Raw genomic sequence first — 19264 nt, 5'->3', positions numbered from 1 at the left:
TGACTCTGTGGGCTCTGCCATGCTTTGGTGGTTGCATGCAGAATCCCCTCTACAGCTTTTGTGTTCACTGCTGAACATTATGCCATTTCTCTTGCTCTGAAGCTAAGCAGTACTCCAACTGCATTATTTATACTGACTCGCTTCGTTCTCTATTGGCTCTGGAATCACTTCACGAAGGTTCACACCCTGTTCTCGCTGATATTCAAAACTGACTGGCCCATTTCTTAGTAACATCTACTTCTATCCAGTTTTTCTGGATACCAGGCCATGTTGGTACTTGCGAGAACGAGCTTGCAGACACAGCAGCTAAATCTATCTGCTCTGGCACTATCACTGCAGTGCCTATTCCATACATGGACTGTGGTCCTGTATTCAAGGCTTGGCTCCGTGCCAGCTGGCAGTCAACTTGGAGTGGGCAACGCGAAAACAAGCTTTTCCAAATAAAACTCTGTATTGGACTTGCTTCCGTAAGGATTAGAAAGAGTAAGTTGTTCTAACTGGACTATGCATTGGTGACAGTTTTTTAACTCATTGGTTTCTTCTATCTGGAATTAATGTACCAGTGTGTTGTCTGTGTGACATTTGGGTCACAATAAGCCACATTTTACTTTCTTGCCATCGTTACAGCTCTCAACGAAGGCACCATTTTAAACATGTTCTATCCCAAGGTTTGTCCATAACATTAGGTAGTGTTATTGGTGATGGTGATACTGTCTACCTTTATAAAGTTTTTAGTTTTTTAAAGGCCATTAATCTTTTTAATATCATTTAAGTGTTTTTTATTTATTCATTAAACCTTTTTTATTGTGGTTCCCTTTTTAGAATCATAATCTCTCTAGTTTGAATTGAAATTAGAAAATGGCAGTAACATTAAATAACTCAAAACCAGGACTGGAAAGGCCGACTTCAGGTGACTAACACTGCTGTTTGAACTACCTGTTAGTTATCCTGGCGAGTTATTATTACAATTTTGCTGCATGTCTTTTAAAACTTTTATTACTTTTTGATAATGGCCCTGATGACACATAATCTGGAACCAGGACTGGAAAGGCCAACTTTCACGTGACTGATGGTGGTTCTTGTACTTACCTGTTAGTCTTCCTAGCGGGTTATGATAATTACCATTATGCTACAGAAAGTCCTTTACAACTTCTCTTGCTGTGGTTTCTCTCTTAACATTGTAGACTAGATGTCAACATTGGTTTTATGCTATTTATGTTTTTAAATGCTATTTTGTTTTATCTTCATTTCCTTTTATGAATTTTACTACATTTACTTTATTTTTATTTTTTTACCGGACGTTTGGCCTAGCTGCTTTGTGCCATAAAACACTAAATCAACCAACCAACCAACCAAGGAACCTTTTAATTTTATAATTGTGCAGTCAGTTGTCTTGAGTACAAGGTGAATATTATTGTTCTTGTGATTCAGAAATCTTACAAAATTTGATTTTAAAGTTGATTTTAGTCAGTAGTTTGACTTGTAAACTGAGTTTACGTACATTTTTCTGCCATTTACCTTGATTTCAGATTTATTTTTAAGTATAATGCCCACTTTTAAATCCATTGAGATAACCAGTTGAAGCAAAGGTTATGAATTTATTAGTGGACTGCTCTGTAGAATAGGTCATCATATTTTATAACACACAAGTTTATTAATTCAGAAGATTACTATGAAAATCATCTTCATTAAAAGTGATTTTCTTGGTCTAGAATTATTCACCATGTGTACATTCTAGGGATATATGATCTTTATTTTGTGGGTAAACTAGCTGGCAAAATTAGCTACACAGTAACATTGTGTATTTATTTATCCTGTCATGTACATGATATATTTTATGAAGTTGTTAGAGTGAATTTTATATATGAAAGCACCATTTTTACTACTGTCATTGGCATAAAAGTTTACATTGCTTTATTATATTGGCTTTTGTTAAAAGTGTATTTGACGTCAATGAAGGTTGCACAAGGGGGTTTCAGCCAGTATTTTACTTGTTTCTTGTTTCATTTGTATAATTTATGTACACTAGTGTGTCAGTGTTGGAGGGTTTTTGGTAAAGGTCACATAAGCATATCATTTTTCTACAATTTTTGTTTGTATTTCATTATGTTGTATTATTTAAGCCCTTCTGTTGAACTGAACACAAATTAAGCATTTAATGTTGTGGAAAATCTAGTTTCTATCAATCTAATTTTTTTAACCAAATATGAATGAAGTGAGGACTTAAACTTAACCTATTAACTTGTAACTAAATGTTAGTTATTAATTTCATGCAATTACAGACTTTTCAGATATTTCTAGTTACCCATAATCCTACATAATTGTAAGTTAGTTTTAGGTTCATTTACAGAAGTTGTATCGTTATACAGACAAAATTGTCGTAAAATAAAGTGATATGATACAGTTTGTAACTATTAAAAAGTACCTGAAAAGAAGCACCACCACCAGTATTTATTCATATGTATGAACAACTTTGAATTTATCATTTAATACAGTTGTTCTAAAGGTATGGTCTGCAAACCACTGGTGGCCAGGTAGTCAGTGGACTGGTCCAAAATGCAAGTCACATCAAAATCATTTGTATTCTTTTCATTAATTTTGAGATTTCTTTTTGTTGTGGCAAACAAAAAACTGGTAGGTGATTCACAGGGTCTTTGCCCATTCAAAGTGGTCCATTTGAGAATCACTGATTCAACAGAACTGAGTGATTATGTGTATTGGTTGCACATAGTTGTTGAAATTCTTTAGTCTCTCATAATACAGATACTCTTCATTTGACATTTCCTTTCATTTGCTGTTTCATAGATATGATGTGATATCTGAATTCTTTAATTTTTTTATTACAGAGGGACTCTATTTAAGTAGTCCGTTAGGAAACAAAGTTGATGATAAAATTCAGAAGAAGAAAAAGAAGGGAATGTTGCTTGGAGGATCAGGTATTGTGACATGGTACTCAGTTGCATGTTTAAAGCTTGTTGGAATGTTCTAGTGTGCTTATCAAAAAGCAGGTATATCATGATTCTTCAGTTTTTAAATTCAATCTTGTGAAATACGTAGAATGACTTAAACATGAAGAAAGTGTGTATATTATTAACTGTTGTAAGTGTGCTACAACCTAGGAGGATTTTCATGGTGGTAGAAACATAACTACATGTGGTCAGGGTTTCTGTTGTGTTTGAAAGAAAGGCTACAAATTGTTTAATGAACAGAGCAACTAAATTGCAGCTTCAATGTATGCTTTTTAAAACACTATATATATATATATATAGAGAGAGAATAATTGGGCTTGTTGTAAGAAGAATATATATAAACTTACCATTAATGAATATGTATTAGTCATTCCTTAGTGTTGTTTATTATAAACAATTTTGAATATCTTTTAACTGAAGCAGGTGTATTTGTTGTCTTGTGTCTTTTTAAAGTGCTGTTTAAGGTATCAGTTCTACTTACGTAAGTCTACACTTCTGCATATGCTTGTATATTTGAGTAAACATTTTCTTGTAATATGTATTTAACTCATTTTTTTTCTGATAAAGATAAGTTGACATCAGTGTTACAAAATGCACAATCATTTATATAAGGTTAAGAGTGAAAAGTATAAGCTGAAAATTTTACATGTTTTTAGAGAACATTATCATCTTCTGTTTCAAACTAATTTTTACATTCAGCTGATAAGCTGTAACTGCTTTATTCCTGTAAATTACAGGATTAATATCAATTTAGTGTAATAACCATATCACGACAGGCTTGGCATAATATACCCAAGTTATGTTGATGAGGCATGTGTACCTTCCCGAATTTTGATAGACTTTTAGTAAAGATTTAACAATTTTTACAGACACAAATCAGATTTTTTAATGAATTCTTACTAAAGCTTTGTTGTGAAAATATCAAGTCTGTTTCATCACTACTTCAAGTGCAAAATGATTTTTGTTTTATGATTTAAAAACTAGTCTGTCTCAAAAATCTTGAATATTATTTGTGTTATCTGTAAAGCCTCTTAAAAACATTTCAAACATTTGTTTTCAGTAAAACTTTATATTTTATCTGTTATTTTCTCAACCTTAAGTATATTGGGTCTATCAATTTTACTAACCTTCTAACACTATAAAAGTAAATAAATAAATTAATTTCCTTTTTTATTCTAGAATAACTATAGATTATATCATGAAAACACAAATGTTTAGTCTAAATAACTTAAATATATAACATAATGCATTTTTATGTATATTTATTTATTTTTATTATACTGACTTTCCAGTTGTGCCTGACTGACATTACAGAATTTACCTTGACACAGTGCACATTCACTTGTATTACTGTAATCAATGGTACAAACTGATTTTTAGTCTTTACAAAGAGACAGGGGGCCCCAGCATGGCCAAGCGTGTTAAGGGGTGTGACTTGTAATCTGAGGGTCGCGTGTTCGCATCCACGTTGCGCCAAACATGCTCGCCCTTTCAGCCGAGGGGGCGTTATAATGTGACGGTCAATCCCACTATTCATTGGTAAAAGAGTAGCCCAAGGGTTGGCAGTAGGTGGTGATAACTAGCTGCCTTCCCTCTAGTCTTACACTGCTAAATTAGGGACGGCCAGTGCAGATAGCCCTCGAGAACCTTTGCGTGAAATTCAAAAAAACAAAGAGACATGTCTGGCTGTGCTTTAGTGGACTAGTATTTTGTAAAATGCAGTCACATTTCAATTATTATACATTATATATGTATATAGATTATTGCTATTTAGAAATAAGTTATTGAACTTATTTTTCTTAAAACATAGAATAGTAACTGAATAAATATAAGAAGCTATTAAATCTTCTAATTATGATACAACAACTTCGGATTTGTTTGCTGCTTGCAAGAAGTAGCTAAGCCTTTTTGAATTCTGCACGTGAAGGATGTGAAAGAAAATAGTTTTTTTTAAGGTTTTATATATACATTTGAAATAACCAGAAAAATAATAAATAACTATATCAGTACCACAGAATTTCTAAATTTATCAAGCTTAGTAACTAAGCTGTATTTTATCTAAAATGTGTGTGTGTGTGTGTATATTCTGAGCTTTTGAATGTCATGTATTGAAGTAAGTTTATGTAAGGGACTGTTTCCAAAAAATGGAAAGAGGTGAGAATGGGCCACTGTCTTTGATACAGTACATAAACCATATATCAACAAATAGAAAAGATATGAGGTTCTTATTTTGTATTCCAGATTGTCAGTATTTGTAATTTGAGTTTCTAGTTCATATGAAACTATAGACTTGGTATTTTGGTATCATGAACATCTAATTCGAACCAGTTCTGTATTCAACATACTATGTGACACACAAAAAATCAGTATTTAGGTCTGTTCTTTTAATATTTACTTTTAAATTAATAAATTAACTAATATATAATACAAACATTTTAATAACTTGATATCATAATTACTGACAAATTCATAAAATAGTTCAATAAAATTTGAATGCAAGTCAACAAACACAATGACATGACCTTTACTCGTGTTCTGTTGTGATGGAGTTATGATCAGTTTTTAATATATTGTAGCTAAAGTAGGTTTGTTTTCATACGGCACTTTTTAAGGTGTTAGTTTTACTTAAGTCTACATTCCTACATATACTTATATATTTAAGAAAAAATTCCCTTGTAATCTGTATTTTAACTCATTTTTTCTGGTAAAATTGATAAGTTGTCATCACCATTCTTTCAAAATGCACAGTACTTTACTTGTATAAAGTTAAGAGCAAAAAGTATAATCTGAAAACTCTACATATTTTTATAGAACATAACCATCTTCTGTTTTAAACTAATTTTACATTCTATTGAAAAGCTGTCATTATTTTATTCCTGTAAATCATAGGATTAATATCAGTTGAGTGTAACAAAATACTGTCAACTGATCCTGTTTGCATGGCATAACTCCAGTTTTATCACATTGTTCCAAATAAAAATGTTGATGACTTCAGACAGTATTTTCTCCTTTTGTGTTATCATATCTGTGACTTGCAAACATTTTATTAAGTGCTTGTAAATGAGAGTTTGCTCATTTCATGCTTTTTGTGCAAAGCTATGCAAAGAATTATCTGTATAAAACATATCATAATTTCAAACTTGTATACTGAAGGAAAGAAAACTGTTGTAGTGCCCTCACAAATCCAAAGTGCATTTTTTATTGTAGAGAGCCAGAAATGATGAGTTCTTGCATCAATAAACTAAGCATCTTAACTACTAAACTATGCCTGTCTTAACAACTAAGAGAAACTGATTATTATCCATTTATACATTTTATGTATTACTATGTTGTTTCCTACTTAACAAAATATATCTATGCTACCAAAATTGTATTTGACAAAAATTGGTCAAGAAGGCATATATAAATATTTTGAATAAGCAAGCATTCAGATATCTTATTTTTCTCATTTATTGCAAAAAAAATATTTGAAATAATTAGAACTTGTTGATAAATTTGTATATTGGTTCTCTATATAATTTGATCCCTTACTTGTCTGTAGAGGTATTATAATTTTTAAAACATACATATGGATAGTATATAATTTATTTGGATGTATTTTCAAAACTAAGTAAAATGTAAAAATATTCATAAAATCTCTGTGTTTAACGATCTTAATCAGATTGCATATTTGAAATGAACTATAAAGCTACACTGAAGAATGATCAAGCCACAGAAAAGAAAGTAAAGCCACACTGCTTAATTATATAATTCATAAAAGAAAAATAGAAGCCTATTTGTTGCCTTTTCTGCACTTGGAAAAGTTTTGTATCCTTAGAATAACTTTTGTCAGCCTTTAAATTTTTTTTTTTTGAAAAGCTTGTCTTTAGAAACTTTATACAAAGAAGTTTTTTTTAATGCACTACTAATGCTGCTTATACTAATGTAATGAAAACAAGGAAAACTGACATCAAAAGTGTAGCAGGTACACAAAAAATCCCCTCATTGTGGATTCCTGTACGTGGTGAGGGGACCTCTCAGGAAGGGTTCTGTTCTTTCAGCTTACATCCTCTGGGATCTAAACATCCACCTACATGTTTGCCATGCATGGTGATCCGTGAAGGGGAGGAGAGGATCATGGTGGTTGAGGGGTCCAACCCTAACAAACCATTTTGACTTTGAATTCCTGTAGATGGGCAGCCTTGGGGTGGCCCCACTTGGGTCAGTCATCTAGTTTATTTAGGCTAGGGTCAACCAAGTACCAGTGTTGGATGTTCTCAACAGGTTTTGTAGACATTGTATCTGATGCTAGTGTTTAGGTATATTACTCACAAAGCCTTGGCATTGCTGCAATGTCCTTATTTGGCATTGTGGTACATTCCCTTGTAAGGCGCCACGGTGTGTGGGGTCAATGGGCATTAAAATATTCCTTTTTTTATTGTGGATCCTCAAAATAATGAGTAAAATAGTGAAAAAACAATCCATATCACGTCTTGAAAACTCTGAGCAGCAATCTTCAACATCTCTAACACCTGTTGTATCTCATTTTCTTATATTACATTCTCTTTCAGAGAAACTTTTAGGGCAGATGTCTCCTTTTTTCATTCAAAAGGGAATAGAAGGACTTGCTGGCTCTCCAAAGTCAGTAAAGAGGCTTTGCTCTGGTGACATATTGATGGAAACATCCACTTTTCAACACAGTGAACTACTCTTGCATTCAAAGGCTAATAAGGATATACCTATTGAGGTTACACCTCATGTTACTTTGAATTCATCATGAGGAGTTATTGTTGAGAGGGATTTGAAGAATATCCTTGAGTCAGAGATTCTTGCTTTTTTCTCCACTAAAGGAGTTTCTGCAGTGAGGCACATCTCCACTTGCAAAAGATGGAATTATGATGCCAACCAATGTCCTCATTCTGACATTTACATCATTGTTTCTACCTGCCACCATCAAAGCAGGTTATCTTAATTGCAAAGTATGGCCATACATTCCAAACCCTCTCAGATGTTTCCAGTGTCAGTGGTTTAGTTATCCGGAAACATCCTGTCGTGGTTCCTTGACGTGTGCTTGTTGCAGTGGCAAGAACCATGATGCCTATGAGTGTGAAATGGACCCTCATTGCATTAATTAAAATGGCTGTCACCCATCCTATTTTTATTCTTGCCCTAAATGGTTGGAAGGAAAAGAGGTGCAGCATTTGAAAATGATTCAAAACGTTACTTACCCTGAGGCTCGAAAATTGCTGTCCACCACTTCATCTCAGACGTGTGTTGCTGCACTTCGTTCCACTACTACAGTGGGAGTGCACACGGATCTCACTGTGCCTCCAAAAGAATCATTTTCAAACCAAATGAAATGTCTTTTGAACTCCATGGTTAAAGAAGTGGATAAATCAACTTCAACACTCATCTCTGTCCTAAACATACATTCCAGCAAACCCCAAGATCCACATCATTTGGTTCTAGGTATTTCCTTGGGTACATCTTCTCTTACTCCAAAATGCAAAATTATCATTCACTTGTGCCCTTTGTTGCTAGAATCCTTTTCCAACAACAAAGACCTGCCCAATTGACCTACGACAGGATCTATGGAGGTCGACAGACCTCCTACGAATAAAGACAATAAATAAAAAAGATGTGGCCATAAACAGAAGGGTTCTCCACCTAATTCGCCTATGCATAAATAAAAATGGCCACCTTCATACAATGGAACTGTCAAGGTTTATGTTCTAATGCGGATGACATCAAAGCACTGATTACTTCTTACCATCCTGAATGTCTTTCCTCACAGAGTATGTGCAATCTGATCACAACCTTCCTCCTTTCAATAGTGGTTCTTATACTTATTTTTAAGCACCTAGTCTGTTCTTTTCTGCTATTGATCTGTCAATTTGCTCCTCTTCACTATTTTCCCACTTTTAATGGAAGGTTAACAGTAATCCATGAGGCAGTGATCATTTTCCTGTAATTTTGAGAGAGACTGGTCATGGTCGATACTACCTGATCCATGTGCCCTGGTGGAAGCTGGATCAAGCAAACTGTCTCTCTTTCTCTGCTCTCACAGAACTTGATCCTGCCTTCGTCTGTAAGCCATCAATAGATGACTGTGTAGCAGCAGTAATTGACTGTATTATACAAGCAGCTGCTCAATGTATTCCTAAAACCTCTACACATTTTCCAAGATATCCTTGTCCGTGCTGGAATCCTGCCTGCCATATGGCACGGAAGGTTCAAAAATGGGCCTGAGATACTTTCCGTAGATATCCCACACTCTCGAACTGCATAGCTTTCCAGCAGGCCTGTGCACATGCTTGGTGGGTAACACATCAAAGCTAGAAGTTCACAACCAGCATATCTTCTACCACCAGTTCCAAAGTCGTATGGGACAAGATTTGAAAGGTCAGTGGGCAATATAATTCTGTTCCCCTTCAGATCTTGCTCTCTGATAACTAGGAATTAGCTGATACCCGAAGCATCGCCGATACTTTAGGTGAAAGCTTTTGATGGGTACCTAGCACTTGTGATTCTTCTTCCACCTTCTTAGCCATCAAGACTTGAGCAGAATGATCACCTCTTTCCTTTTGAGCTGATTGCATCTATGACTATAATCATCCTTTTACAATGGTGGAACTGAAAATGGCCCTTCATCGGTCTGGCAGTACATCTGTTGGACCTCATGATGTACACTATGACATGTTGTGCTATCTCTCTCCTGCTTCTCTTGATATTCTTCTGGTTGTTTTTCACTTGTTCTGGCAGGAGAATGTTTTTCCTGATAACTGGGGACAGGCTATTATCCTGTCTTTCTCTAAGCCTGGGAAGGATCCCAAGATTCTCTCAAACTACCGTCCAGTTGCTTTGATGAGTTGTCTCTGCAAGACCATAGAGAGGGTGGTTAATGCTCGTCTTTTTTGGTTCCTTGAATGAAACAAACTCCTCTCACCCACCCAGTGTGGGTTCCGACAACAGTGCTCCACCATGGACCACATGATTCGACTTGAAACGTCAATCAGAGAAGCCTTTGTCAAATCACAACATTTTGTATCCATATTATTTGACATTGAGGAGGCTTATGATACAACATGGAGGTATGGCATTTTGTGAGACCTCTATATATGTGGGTTACATAGTCATTTGCCCATTTTCAGTATAAAGATTAATATCATCATTGAACTCCTTCTTACTGTTGCAAATGTCAACGACTTTTGTCACTAACGGGGTATTCACATTGATCCCGAACTCCATATTGGTGAAGTTGTGCTACCTGTGGTCCCCAAGGCAAAGTTCTTGGGACTTATCTTTGACTGTAAGCTGACCTTTATACCACACATCAAGCAGCTACGGGTCAAATGTACAAGAGCACTGAAGATTATCCATGTCCTCTCTTTCACCATTTAGGGAGCAGAGTGATGTTCTGTGCTAAAGACGTATTGTGCTCTTATTTGATCAAAACTAAACTATGTATCACTGGTCTGTAGCTCTGCCAGGACTTCAGCTTTAAAGACTTATGGACTTCATTCATCATCAAGGGCTTCAGTTCTACACTGGGGCTTTCTGCACTTCCTCAGTTCAGAGCTTATACAGTCATTTACCTTCTTTGCACCTCTGCCATTTGCAACTGTCTTTATTATATGCTTAAACTTCGTTCCTTACCAAAGCATTACACCTGAGATTACGTTTTCCTTTCTTGGTGGGCTGTACTTTCTCAGAACACAGGATCTGCTGTTACTCCTTTTGGCCTTTGTATCCAAGCACAGGTAGATGAATTTGGTCTGTCCTTGGATAACATTGCTGTATCCACTGATCAGTTCATCCCACCATAGCTTTTTACAGTCCACAAATGTGACCTATCTTTTAATTCATCTGAGAAAAGCATACACTCCTGATTGGAAATACTGTGTTATTTGCTGAACATCTTTCAAACTATCTTTCCATTCCCATTTATACAGATGGTTTGAAAACAAGCGACTCTGTGGGATCTGCCATGGTTTGTTGTGGTTTGGTGATTGTGTGCAGAAACCCCTCTACAGCTTCTGTGTTCACTGCTGAACTGTATGCCATTTCTCTTGTCCTAGATCACATAGAAGCTAAGCAGTACTCAATTTGCACTATTTGTACTAATTCACTTAGTTCTCTGCTGGCCCTGTAAATGCTTCATGTTAGTTCACATTCTGTTCTCTCTGATATTCAAAACCAACTGGCCCATTTCTCTTCAACATCTACTTTTATCTTGTTTTTATGGATACCGAGGGAATGAGCTCACTGACACCGCAACTGAATCTGTCTGCTCTGGCACTATCACTGCAGTGCTTGTTCCATACATGGACTATAGTCCTGTATTAAAGGCTCAGCTCCATGTCAGTTGGCAGCTGACTTGAAGTGAGAAACATGAAAACAAGCTTTTCCAAATAAAACCCTTTGTTGGACTTTGGCCATCTTGCTTCTGTAAGGATCAGAAAGAGGAAGTTGTTCTAATTTAAACTATGCATTTGTCAAAGTTTTTTGACTCATCATTTTCTTTTATTTGGGACTGATGCACCAATTTGTTTTCTGTGTAACACTTGAGTCGCAATAAGCCATGTTTTACTGTCTTACCATTGTTATGACTCTCAGCAACAGCACTATTTTAGATGTGTTCTGTCCCAAGGTTTATCTGTAATGTTAAACATTGTTATTGGCAATTATGACATTGTCCACCTTGGAAATGTTTTTAGTTTTTTAAAGGGCATTAATCTTTTTAATGCTATTTAAGTTTTGTATAATTTATACATTAGACCTTTTTTAATGCGATTCCCTTTTAAGAATCAAAGTACATGTGGTTTGATTTGAAATTAGAAAATGGTCGTAACATCAAATAACTCGAAAACCAGGACTGGAAATGCCAACTTCAGGTGACATGCACTGCAGTTTGAACTATCTGTTAGTTGTTCTGCCGATTTATATTTAAAATTTTGCTACAAGTCTTTGAAAACTTGTATTACTTTCTGAAAATGGCCATAATGTCAAATAACTCAACCAGGACTGGAAAGGACAACGTAGGTGACTAACAGTGGTTTTTGGACTTACCTGTTAGTCTTCCTGGCAAGTTATGATGATTATAATTATGTTACAGAAAGTCATTTACAACTTGTATTACTGTAGTTTTTCTCTTACTGCTGTAGACTAGATGTAAAAATTGGATTTAGTGCTATTTATGCTTTTAATTCAAAAATTAAATTTGTTTTGTTTTACCTTAATTTCCTTTTATGAATTTTAATAACTTTAACTTTTAGTGGATGTTTGGTGCAGATAGCCTAGTTGCTTTGCACCATACAACACCAAACCAACCAACCAACCAACACAAAAAAGACTGGAGATATTCTTGATAGTTTTATAAATAGCAGCAGAAACCTGAATGCAAACATTTGCATAATTCTTTATCTGAAATTATGATCTTTGGTATGTTTAAACTTAAACTTCTCAATGCTTGTTGCAAAATGTGGAGTACAAAGTCAGCTTTGTGGAAAGAAACCATAATTTTTTTGTTAATTCTCTCAACAATAACAGAAAACTGTTTTTGTATCAACTTAACATTGGTGCTTAAGTGAGAGATAGGTAGATTTGATAAATGTTTTTTTCTATTCAGTTTTATTGTGGTTAATAGTAGAGGCAGAATGAAGACTTAAATCTTCACATATCTGTATACACCCACTTTGGTGCTCATAAGTTGAAAGTTTATGGATGTAAAATGTGGGTTTCAATATCTGTGGTGGACACAGCACAGATGACCCATTGCATAGCTTTGTGCCTAACAATAAGCATAGTATAACTGTTTTTTTTATTAAAAGATTATCCTTTTAGAATATTGAAATACAACACCTTTTTTATTCTTTTTTTTGTAGAAGAAAACAGAATTCTGCCAAATTTAGATATCAATGGAAATAATAGGTCAGAAACAAGTGAACTATTTTCTCCTGAAGCACATCTTTTGAAGAATGATAGAGTAAACCGAAAAAGTAAGCGATCCCGAGGAAACCTAGACAACCAGAATGTCATGCTTGCTAAGGATATTGCTGGACACAGATGGGAAGAAAACATTGACTCATTGCTGGCATACATCAACTCTTCTGACAAGAAAGGAAAGGGAACAACAAATGGGAACAATGCTCTTGGACATGTGGCTTCTTTTACAAAACCACCTATTAGTCAAGAATTGGAAAAAAAAAGGGAAAAAGTGTCTTCAAAAGAGAACAAGAATGTACAGAACTGTAAAAATATAAGTAACAATAAAAAAAATAGCAAATTTAATAACATGTGTGTTCTTTCTGGAGGTGAAGAAGATGAAATGTCATTAAATAGTGATAAACATGTTCAAGAAGAGAATAGTCAAAGTGAGATATCAAAGAAATGCAATTCTTTTGGTAATTCGTTTAATAATTGTATTTTAGGAAAAATACCAAAAGCCAAAAGCTTAGATAGTTCTTCATGTGTTGTAGTGAACTGTTTTGAGCCTGTAGGCAAGCAAGAAACAATAAACACCATTGTTAGTAAACCTGATTTTACAGAATATAGCAGTTCCTCTGAACCATCATTTTCCCAAAGTGGAACTTCTGTATTTTATAAGGATTTTTATTCAACTACAGAAGTGGATCATGAATCCATGGAAGAAACAGAGTTCAGAGTCGTAGTGAAGAAGAGACATAAGAAACGACATTTACCCAAAAAATCGTTGGATAGTTTCCGTAGACACAGTCATGCTGGTGGAGCAGTTCATTGTTATCAAAATAAGTCTGCACAAAAAACTTCTTGCAACGAGCTCATGTTATTGAACCTACCTCTTTCACATCGTAGTCAGAGAGGAAGGCAGTCAACCAGTAGTGTTCCGCCTTCAGAACACTCATCAGCAGAGAACTCAGATCTTGATAGTGTCCACTCTCTGCCTGTGTGTAATTCTGCACCACCTCCAACATCAATTCATCCTCATACTACACCTTCTTCATCTTCATCAACTCCCCAAACTTCCTATGCAGATATTACTCGTATGTCAATGATCTCTTCTGGAGTAAAACTGAAGCCTTCCAATAACCCGATGAACATCAAGTCAAATTTTGGTCTGGAATTTGGTATGGAGTGTAATCTTGTAGAAGGTGATTCTTATCCAAACACAGATAGACAGTCAGATGTCATTGCAGAAGAAATGTTAAAGACTTCTATGGGTGATGGTATTAACAATAGGAAACACTTGTCTAATACTTATACATATGAACATGTGCCCATAATCAACAAAACAGACCTTATTATAGATATTAACTTGTTAGAAGTAGAGAGGAACCCTTATTCCACTATACCTGTCACTACTGCACTGTCTTTTTCAGTCAGCTCTACCAAAAACAGTGAAGTTATTGTGTCCAGTCCTGTTGTATGCACTGAACAGAACAATAGTACATGTCTTATCAAGAACCTGGAATCTCAAGAATTATCAAAAATAAAAGAATTGTCACAAACTCCTGCAGAGCAGCAGACTCAAAATAGATTTAAACGTCCGCCTGTTATTATTATGGATAATTGTATTCCTGAGGAATGTGTGTGTGATTTAACCTTTGGTTTTGAAATCAATGAACAGTTGCTCCGTATGAGCCTTGGGGAGGACTATGCCAAAGTGATGACCAGCCTGGGCTCTGAGTTACATATGTCTCCAGACATATACTCAGCAATACCTAGTAGTGATAATTCCACAATTTCAACATCTCCCACCACTAATACTGGGTTTTCCGGAAATATCAAATCTAGTTACTTTGACAAATTTGTCACACTTTCAGGTCATTACATACAGTGGCGAGAACCCACAGTAAATATTGACACTTTTAATTACAGTCAGATTGTCCAGTTTTTTGGTTGGAGTAAGTATTTGTTAAATCAACTTCTGAAATGTTGTTAATAGGCTTGTAATTTTTATATTTTAAATTAAATATGGTAAGTGATGAATTTTATTTAAAAACTTATTCTTGAGTGATGTACTGTTTTTTAAAAATCTTTATAGAATGTGAAGTTTTTGGTTTTTGTAGAGGTATAATCAGTAAGGAAAATTTGATCAAATATGTGCCTTAATTTGAGTGTTAAGTGAATATAGATACCATTTCTTTTTATTTATTTGAAACATATGTAAGTATTTATTCTATTCCACAAATGTTTAGTGAACTTTATAAATGTGCATTGGATGTAATGTGACAGAATTATTTCACAAGTTAAATGCATGTTAAAATGCAAGTAGACAGTTTTTGTACTTGCTGCCTGAAGTATTATTGAGATGTTTACCATGTTTTACATAAAGTTCATCTGTAGTTTAGGCATGAAAAATTTTAATTTTTTGGCAGAACTGAAAACCTTTAATGTTAGAACTAAATAGGATTTTTAGTTTAAAAAGTGGTACAAGAGTTTACTTGTTAACTCCTATAGGAAGAATATGGAAGCAGTTTATTAATTATAATCTATAACTTGATCTTTTAACTGAAGGATACATTTCATTTATAAATTTTAATTTTGAAGTCTGAAAGTCTGTTAATATTTATTACTTTTCTGCCATTTGAAAATACTGTAAAAATAATCATAAAGTGTTTATCTTTAACTAAATTACACAGTTTAAATTTACTTTCAAAAAATTTCTGTTAAAAACTAAGAGATATAACTGTGTGTCACGACCACATGCTTAATCAAAGCTTTTGTGCACGAAATCTCATAACCTGTTTCATTGGTAAGCAGTTGTAGGTAAATGTAAGGGGTGTGTATCCTTATCATAGTAGTAAGTTTGATATATATCTAAATACAGAAGTTTTACCAAGTTTGGCAGTCTTGTATGTAATTTATTACCTATATTACTAACTGTTTAATTTAAGTACTTTGCACTTTACAATGCTTTTTCAAATTTTGAGGTTTGATCAACTGAATGGCAGTAAGCAAGAGAAGCAAAATTAAAAAGAAATTTATCTGTCTATTGTATTGTTAATTTGTTGTATTATTTTACAGATAATGTTTTTGATAAATGAAGACATGTTGCACTTAATATACATCTTTCTTTGTTGAATCATTAAATTTTAGCAGAAATACTTAAATTCTGATTTGTTTTCTCTACAAGACAGTGTTTACTGACAGTGTCAGGAAGTTACTTTTTAGTAGAGTATATAGTGAGTTAAATATAGATGTATTGAGCTAAGGATTCTTCTACAGCAGGTGGCTATGACTTTGTTATAATTTTTGATGATAAAAAGAACAGCATGCACTGCACTTGTTTTTAAAATGTTAAGTTTATATACAAAAATTCTTCACATTCTGGAGATCATAGTTGTATCTTAAACACCATACAGTTCTCTTCTTCTTGTCAAAAGTCAACTCAAGCCAATTCAGTTGACAAGCCAAACTATTTTTTTCTTTCTTATTGCTATTGTTTCCATGTATTCATTGATTGCTGCAGTTGTATCCTGAACTTTCAGTAATTGTCTGGTCTTTGTACCTCCTATAATTGTTTGCCTTTTGTTATTAGATGGATTTAAGTGCTTCAGAAAACCCTTTGACAAGACAGTTTATTTTCCTTATCTCTTTCAAAATTGTTACTCTCACTCTAAAATACCGATCATTAGGACTTTCACTCCCACAGTGGTTAACTTTCATTTCATTTTTCTGATCAGTCTTCTCTTTCACATAAGTACCTTTTTCCGTCCCTTTTTACTCTTCTGGTTGCCATTCATTGTCTATGACTTCTGCCTTCTATAAATCTCTATTCTCAATGTCAGTTTGCAATGTTTGATAGCCTCAACATCAATGAATTACAAACACAAAATAAACTAATAATGCTATTTTCATTAAACAATCTTTTTTTAACTGTTATAAGCCTTGTAAAATTTTGTGAAGATACATAAATTATTATTGTATTGGATGATGTATTGATACAGTTGTATTGTGGCTTTATGATACAATACTTGTATTGCTACACCTGTAGGAAGTACATGAATATTTGAATAGCTTGCAATTGTTCATTTGAAGACTTCCATAAATGACAAATATGGAAATTTTGTCATATTATTTATGTGCTGTTGAACAATATTCACAATCAAGATTGATCAAAACTGTTTAGGCCTCTTTACGGTTAGTTTTAGGTTAAAGGACTGAAACAAAAAGTTAATATTTCTTGTTCTTTATTCATAAGTGAAGCTTTACAACTAACACATTTTCCTGTCTTTAGAATGGCATTTGTTTACATAAAAATATATTTATATATATATATTTTTCCCATTTTTTAAGATGTCTTCTGAAGGCTTTTGTTATGATTATTTTTTAAAACTTCTTATTCTGTGTTGTGGAAGTTGACTTGCATCATTGTGGCTGATTGTAATATATTTGTATAATGATTTATGATTTTTAAAGAAGTTGCTTTTTCTATTGTTTATATATATAATATATGTGTGTGTGTGTGCATGCTTGTGTTTGTGTCATCAACAATGGTGGACATTTTTTTGAAAGCCAGAATGGTACAGGACAATAACATCTTAATCAAAGGAGAAGAGTTGAGGTTTTAAGTTTATATTTTGGTTTGCCAATGTCTATACTATGAGCTTGTAATGAGTTGAATGTCCTGAAAATTATAAAGTGGCAGAATGAAAACCTAAAATAGATAACTTGTGGTGCATGAGTGTTACATGACAAAAAAAAAATTAAAATTAAGAATTTATTTAAATATTTCCTTTTAAAGTTAAGTGATTAAAATATAGTTAATATAAAAAAAATGAAATTAAACTGTATTTTGATGTGGCAAGATTATTGATGTACTTTAACAGTTTTTGAATTAACTTTTGGATGTAACTTTAAGAGGTGGTATTAATGGAGAGTTAATTGAACAAACAGTTTTCTTAATTTTAAAATACTTTAAATCAAAAGAATTGAATAAGTTACTATCACAACTTTAAATTGCTAAATTTTTGTGGATAATTTGAAGTAAGACACAAAAATGTAATTTTTGTGTTCTTAAGGTTACAGATATTATCCTTGTAATACTTAGGTGTACACTGTAATTCATTGCATGAGGACTTCAGTAAAAAACATTTGGTGGTAAAATTTATTCTTGTATTGTGTTACATGCTATATTTAATTATTCACTCTTTTCAAAATATTTCAACTTTGAAAATTTAAAAATATTAATTATCAGCATTTGTGCAGGTAAAATATTTTAGACAATATCCAGATTTATTTGATGATAATCTAGGTATGTATAACAAACTGAAATTTAAGTATGTTGTTTAACTGTTAAACCTAAATGTATATTGTGCATCTTTGATGGTTGAATGTCATATTTTGCTTATTAAATTTATTATGGGTGTCAGATTTTGTCTAAAAGATACTGCATCTGGTTTTGTTGCCAGAATTATGATACAAATATTTTTTTTTCAAGTAGGGTCAGATGTGCATTTGTAACTTTTGTAGGACTAAAAAAAAAGCTGATGTTGTTGTATGTTTTTCATTATTTAACCCACTTTATGGGGACAAGGAACATTATTATTAGCGTATGTCAGTAAATTGGCTTTAGATTTGAATATTATTTGTTCTGTATGCTAAATATTTAATGCAGTGGTTCACAACCTATTTTATGCCCTGCACCCCTAAAAAATTTTAATATGTTCTTGCACCCCTCACAGTAATTATTTATTTAAGAACAAATGTTATCTCACACCCCCTGGAACGCTATCTTGCACCCCTGGTTGGGAACCACTGATCTAATGTTTCACATTGCATGGCCTCTTGTCTTATAGGTCAGTTGATTTTGTATTACGCCTACCATACAACATCTGTAGTGATTAACAAATCAGAAACTCAAATTTCTTACATAGACAAGCTAGAGTATAAAATAAGTATCTCACATTTTTTTTGATTTGGTGAGATATCAATATATTTGGAAAACCTAACAGTGTAGTCTTTCCAGCAGTACGTTTTTTTGTTTTGTTTTGTTTTTTTACCTTCTTGTCTACTTGCACCTACTTCCCTTAAATACATGTTTATAACCAGTACAAAGAGCACATTCCCAAACAACATATAAGTGACAGTTATTTTAATTTTCTTGAAGGAGAAAGTTGGAATTTCATTGGAAAAGTGTAAGTCACTGCTCTGAACAGAAATGAGAATTTGTTTAACACACATATATAGCTTAAATAGAAAGCCATACAGTTACAGTGATTTTGTATGTATCATTGTGGTAATATGATAATTTTTTAGTTTTACTAAAATGCCTTTGTGGAGTATATAAAAATTAATTTGTCTTCCCCTTCACTTGAGAGAATAAGAAAGGCTTA

General features: G+C 33.5%; 1 protein-coding gene across 6 annotated transcripts in view; it reads left to right on the top strand.

Moving 5' to 3' along the window:
- Positions 1–19264, top strand: part of LOC143223295 (uncharacterized) — a 52991-nt gene that overhangs the window by 25412 nt on the left and 8315 nt on the right. For 5 of the 6 annotated variants that reach the window (XR_013012805.1, XM_076451092.1, XM_076451101.1 and 2 more), the window contains 2 exons: positions 2847–2936; positions 12833–14830. Coding sequence is in view for 5 of the 6 variants with exons in the window: in XM_076451092.1 (XP_076307207.1) it covers positions 2847–2936; positions 12833–14830 (2088 nt within the window). In the remaining variant the exon portion in view is untranslated. The remainder of the gene's footprint in view (positions 1–2846; positions 2937–12832; positions 14831–19264) is intronic. The other variant, XM_076451114.1, reaches the window with a different exon arrangement.

Source organism: Tachypleus tridentatus, chromosome 1 (assembly GCF_004210375.1).
Source record: "Tachypleus tridentatus isolate NWPU-2018 chromosome 1, ASM421037v1, whole genome shotgun sequence".
Classification (NCBI taxonomy): Eukaryota; Metazoa; Arthropoda; class Merostomata; order Xiphosura; family Limulidae; genus Tachypleus; species Tachypleus tridentatus.
The sequence above is the reverse complement of the archived record's forward strand: the minus strand, read 5'-3'. Positions and strand labels throughout refer to the sequence as shown.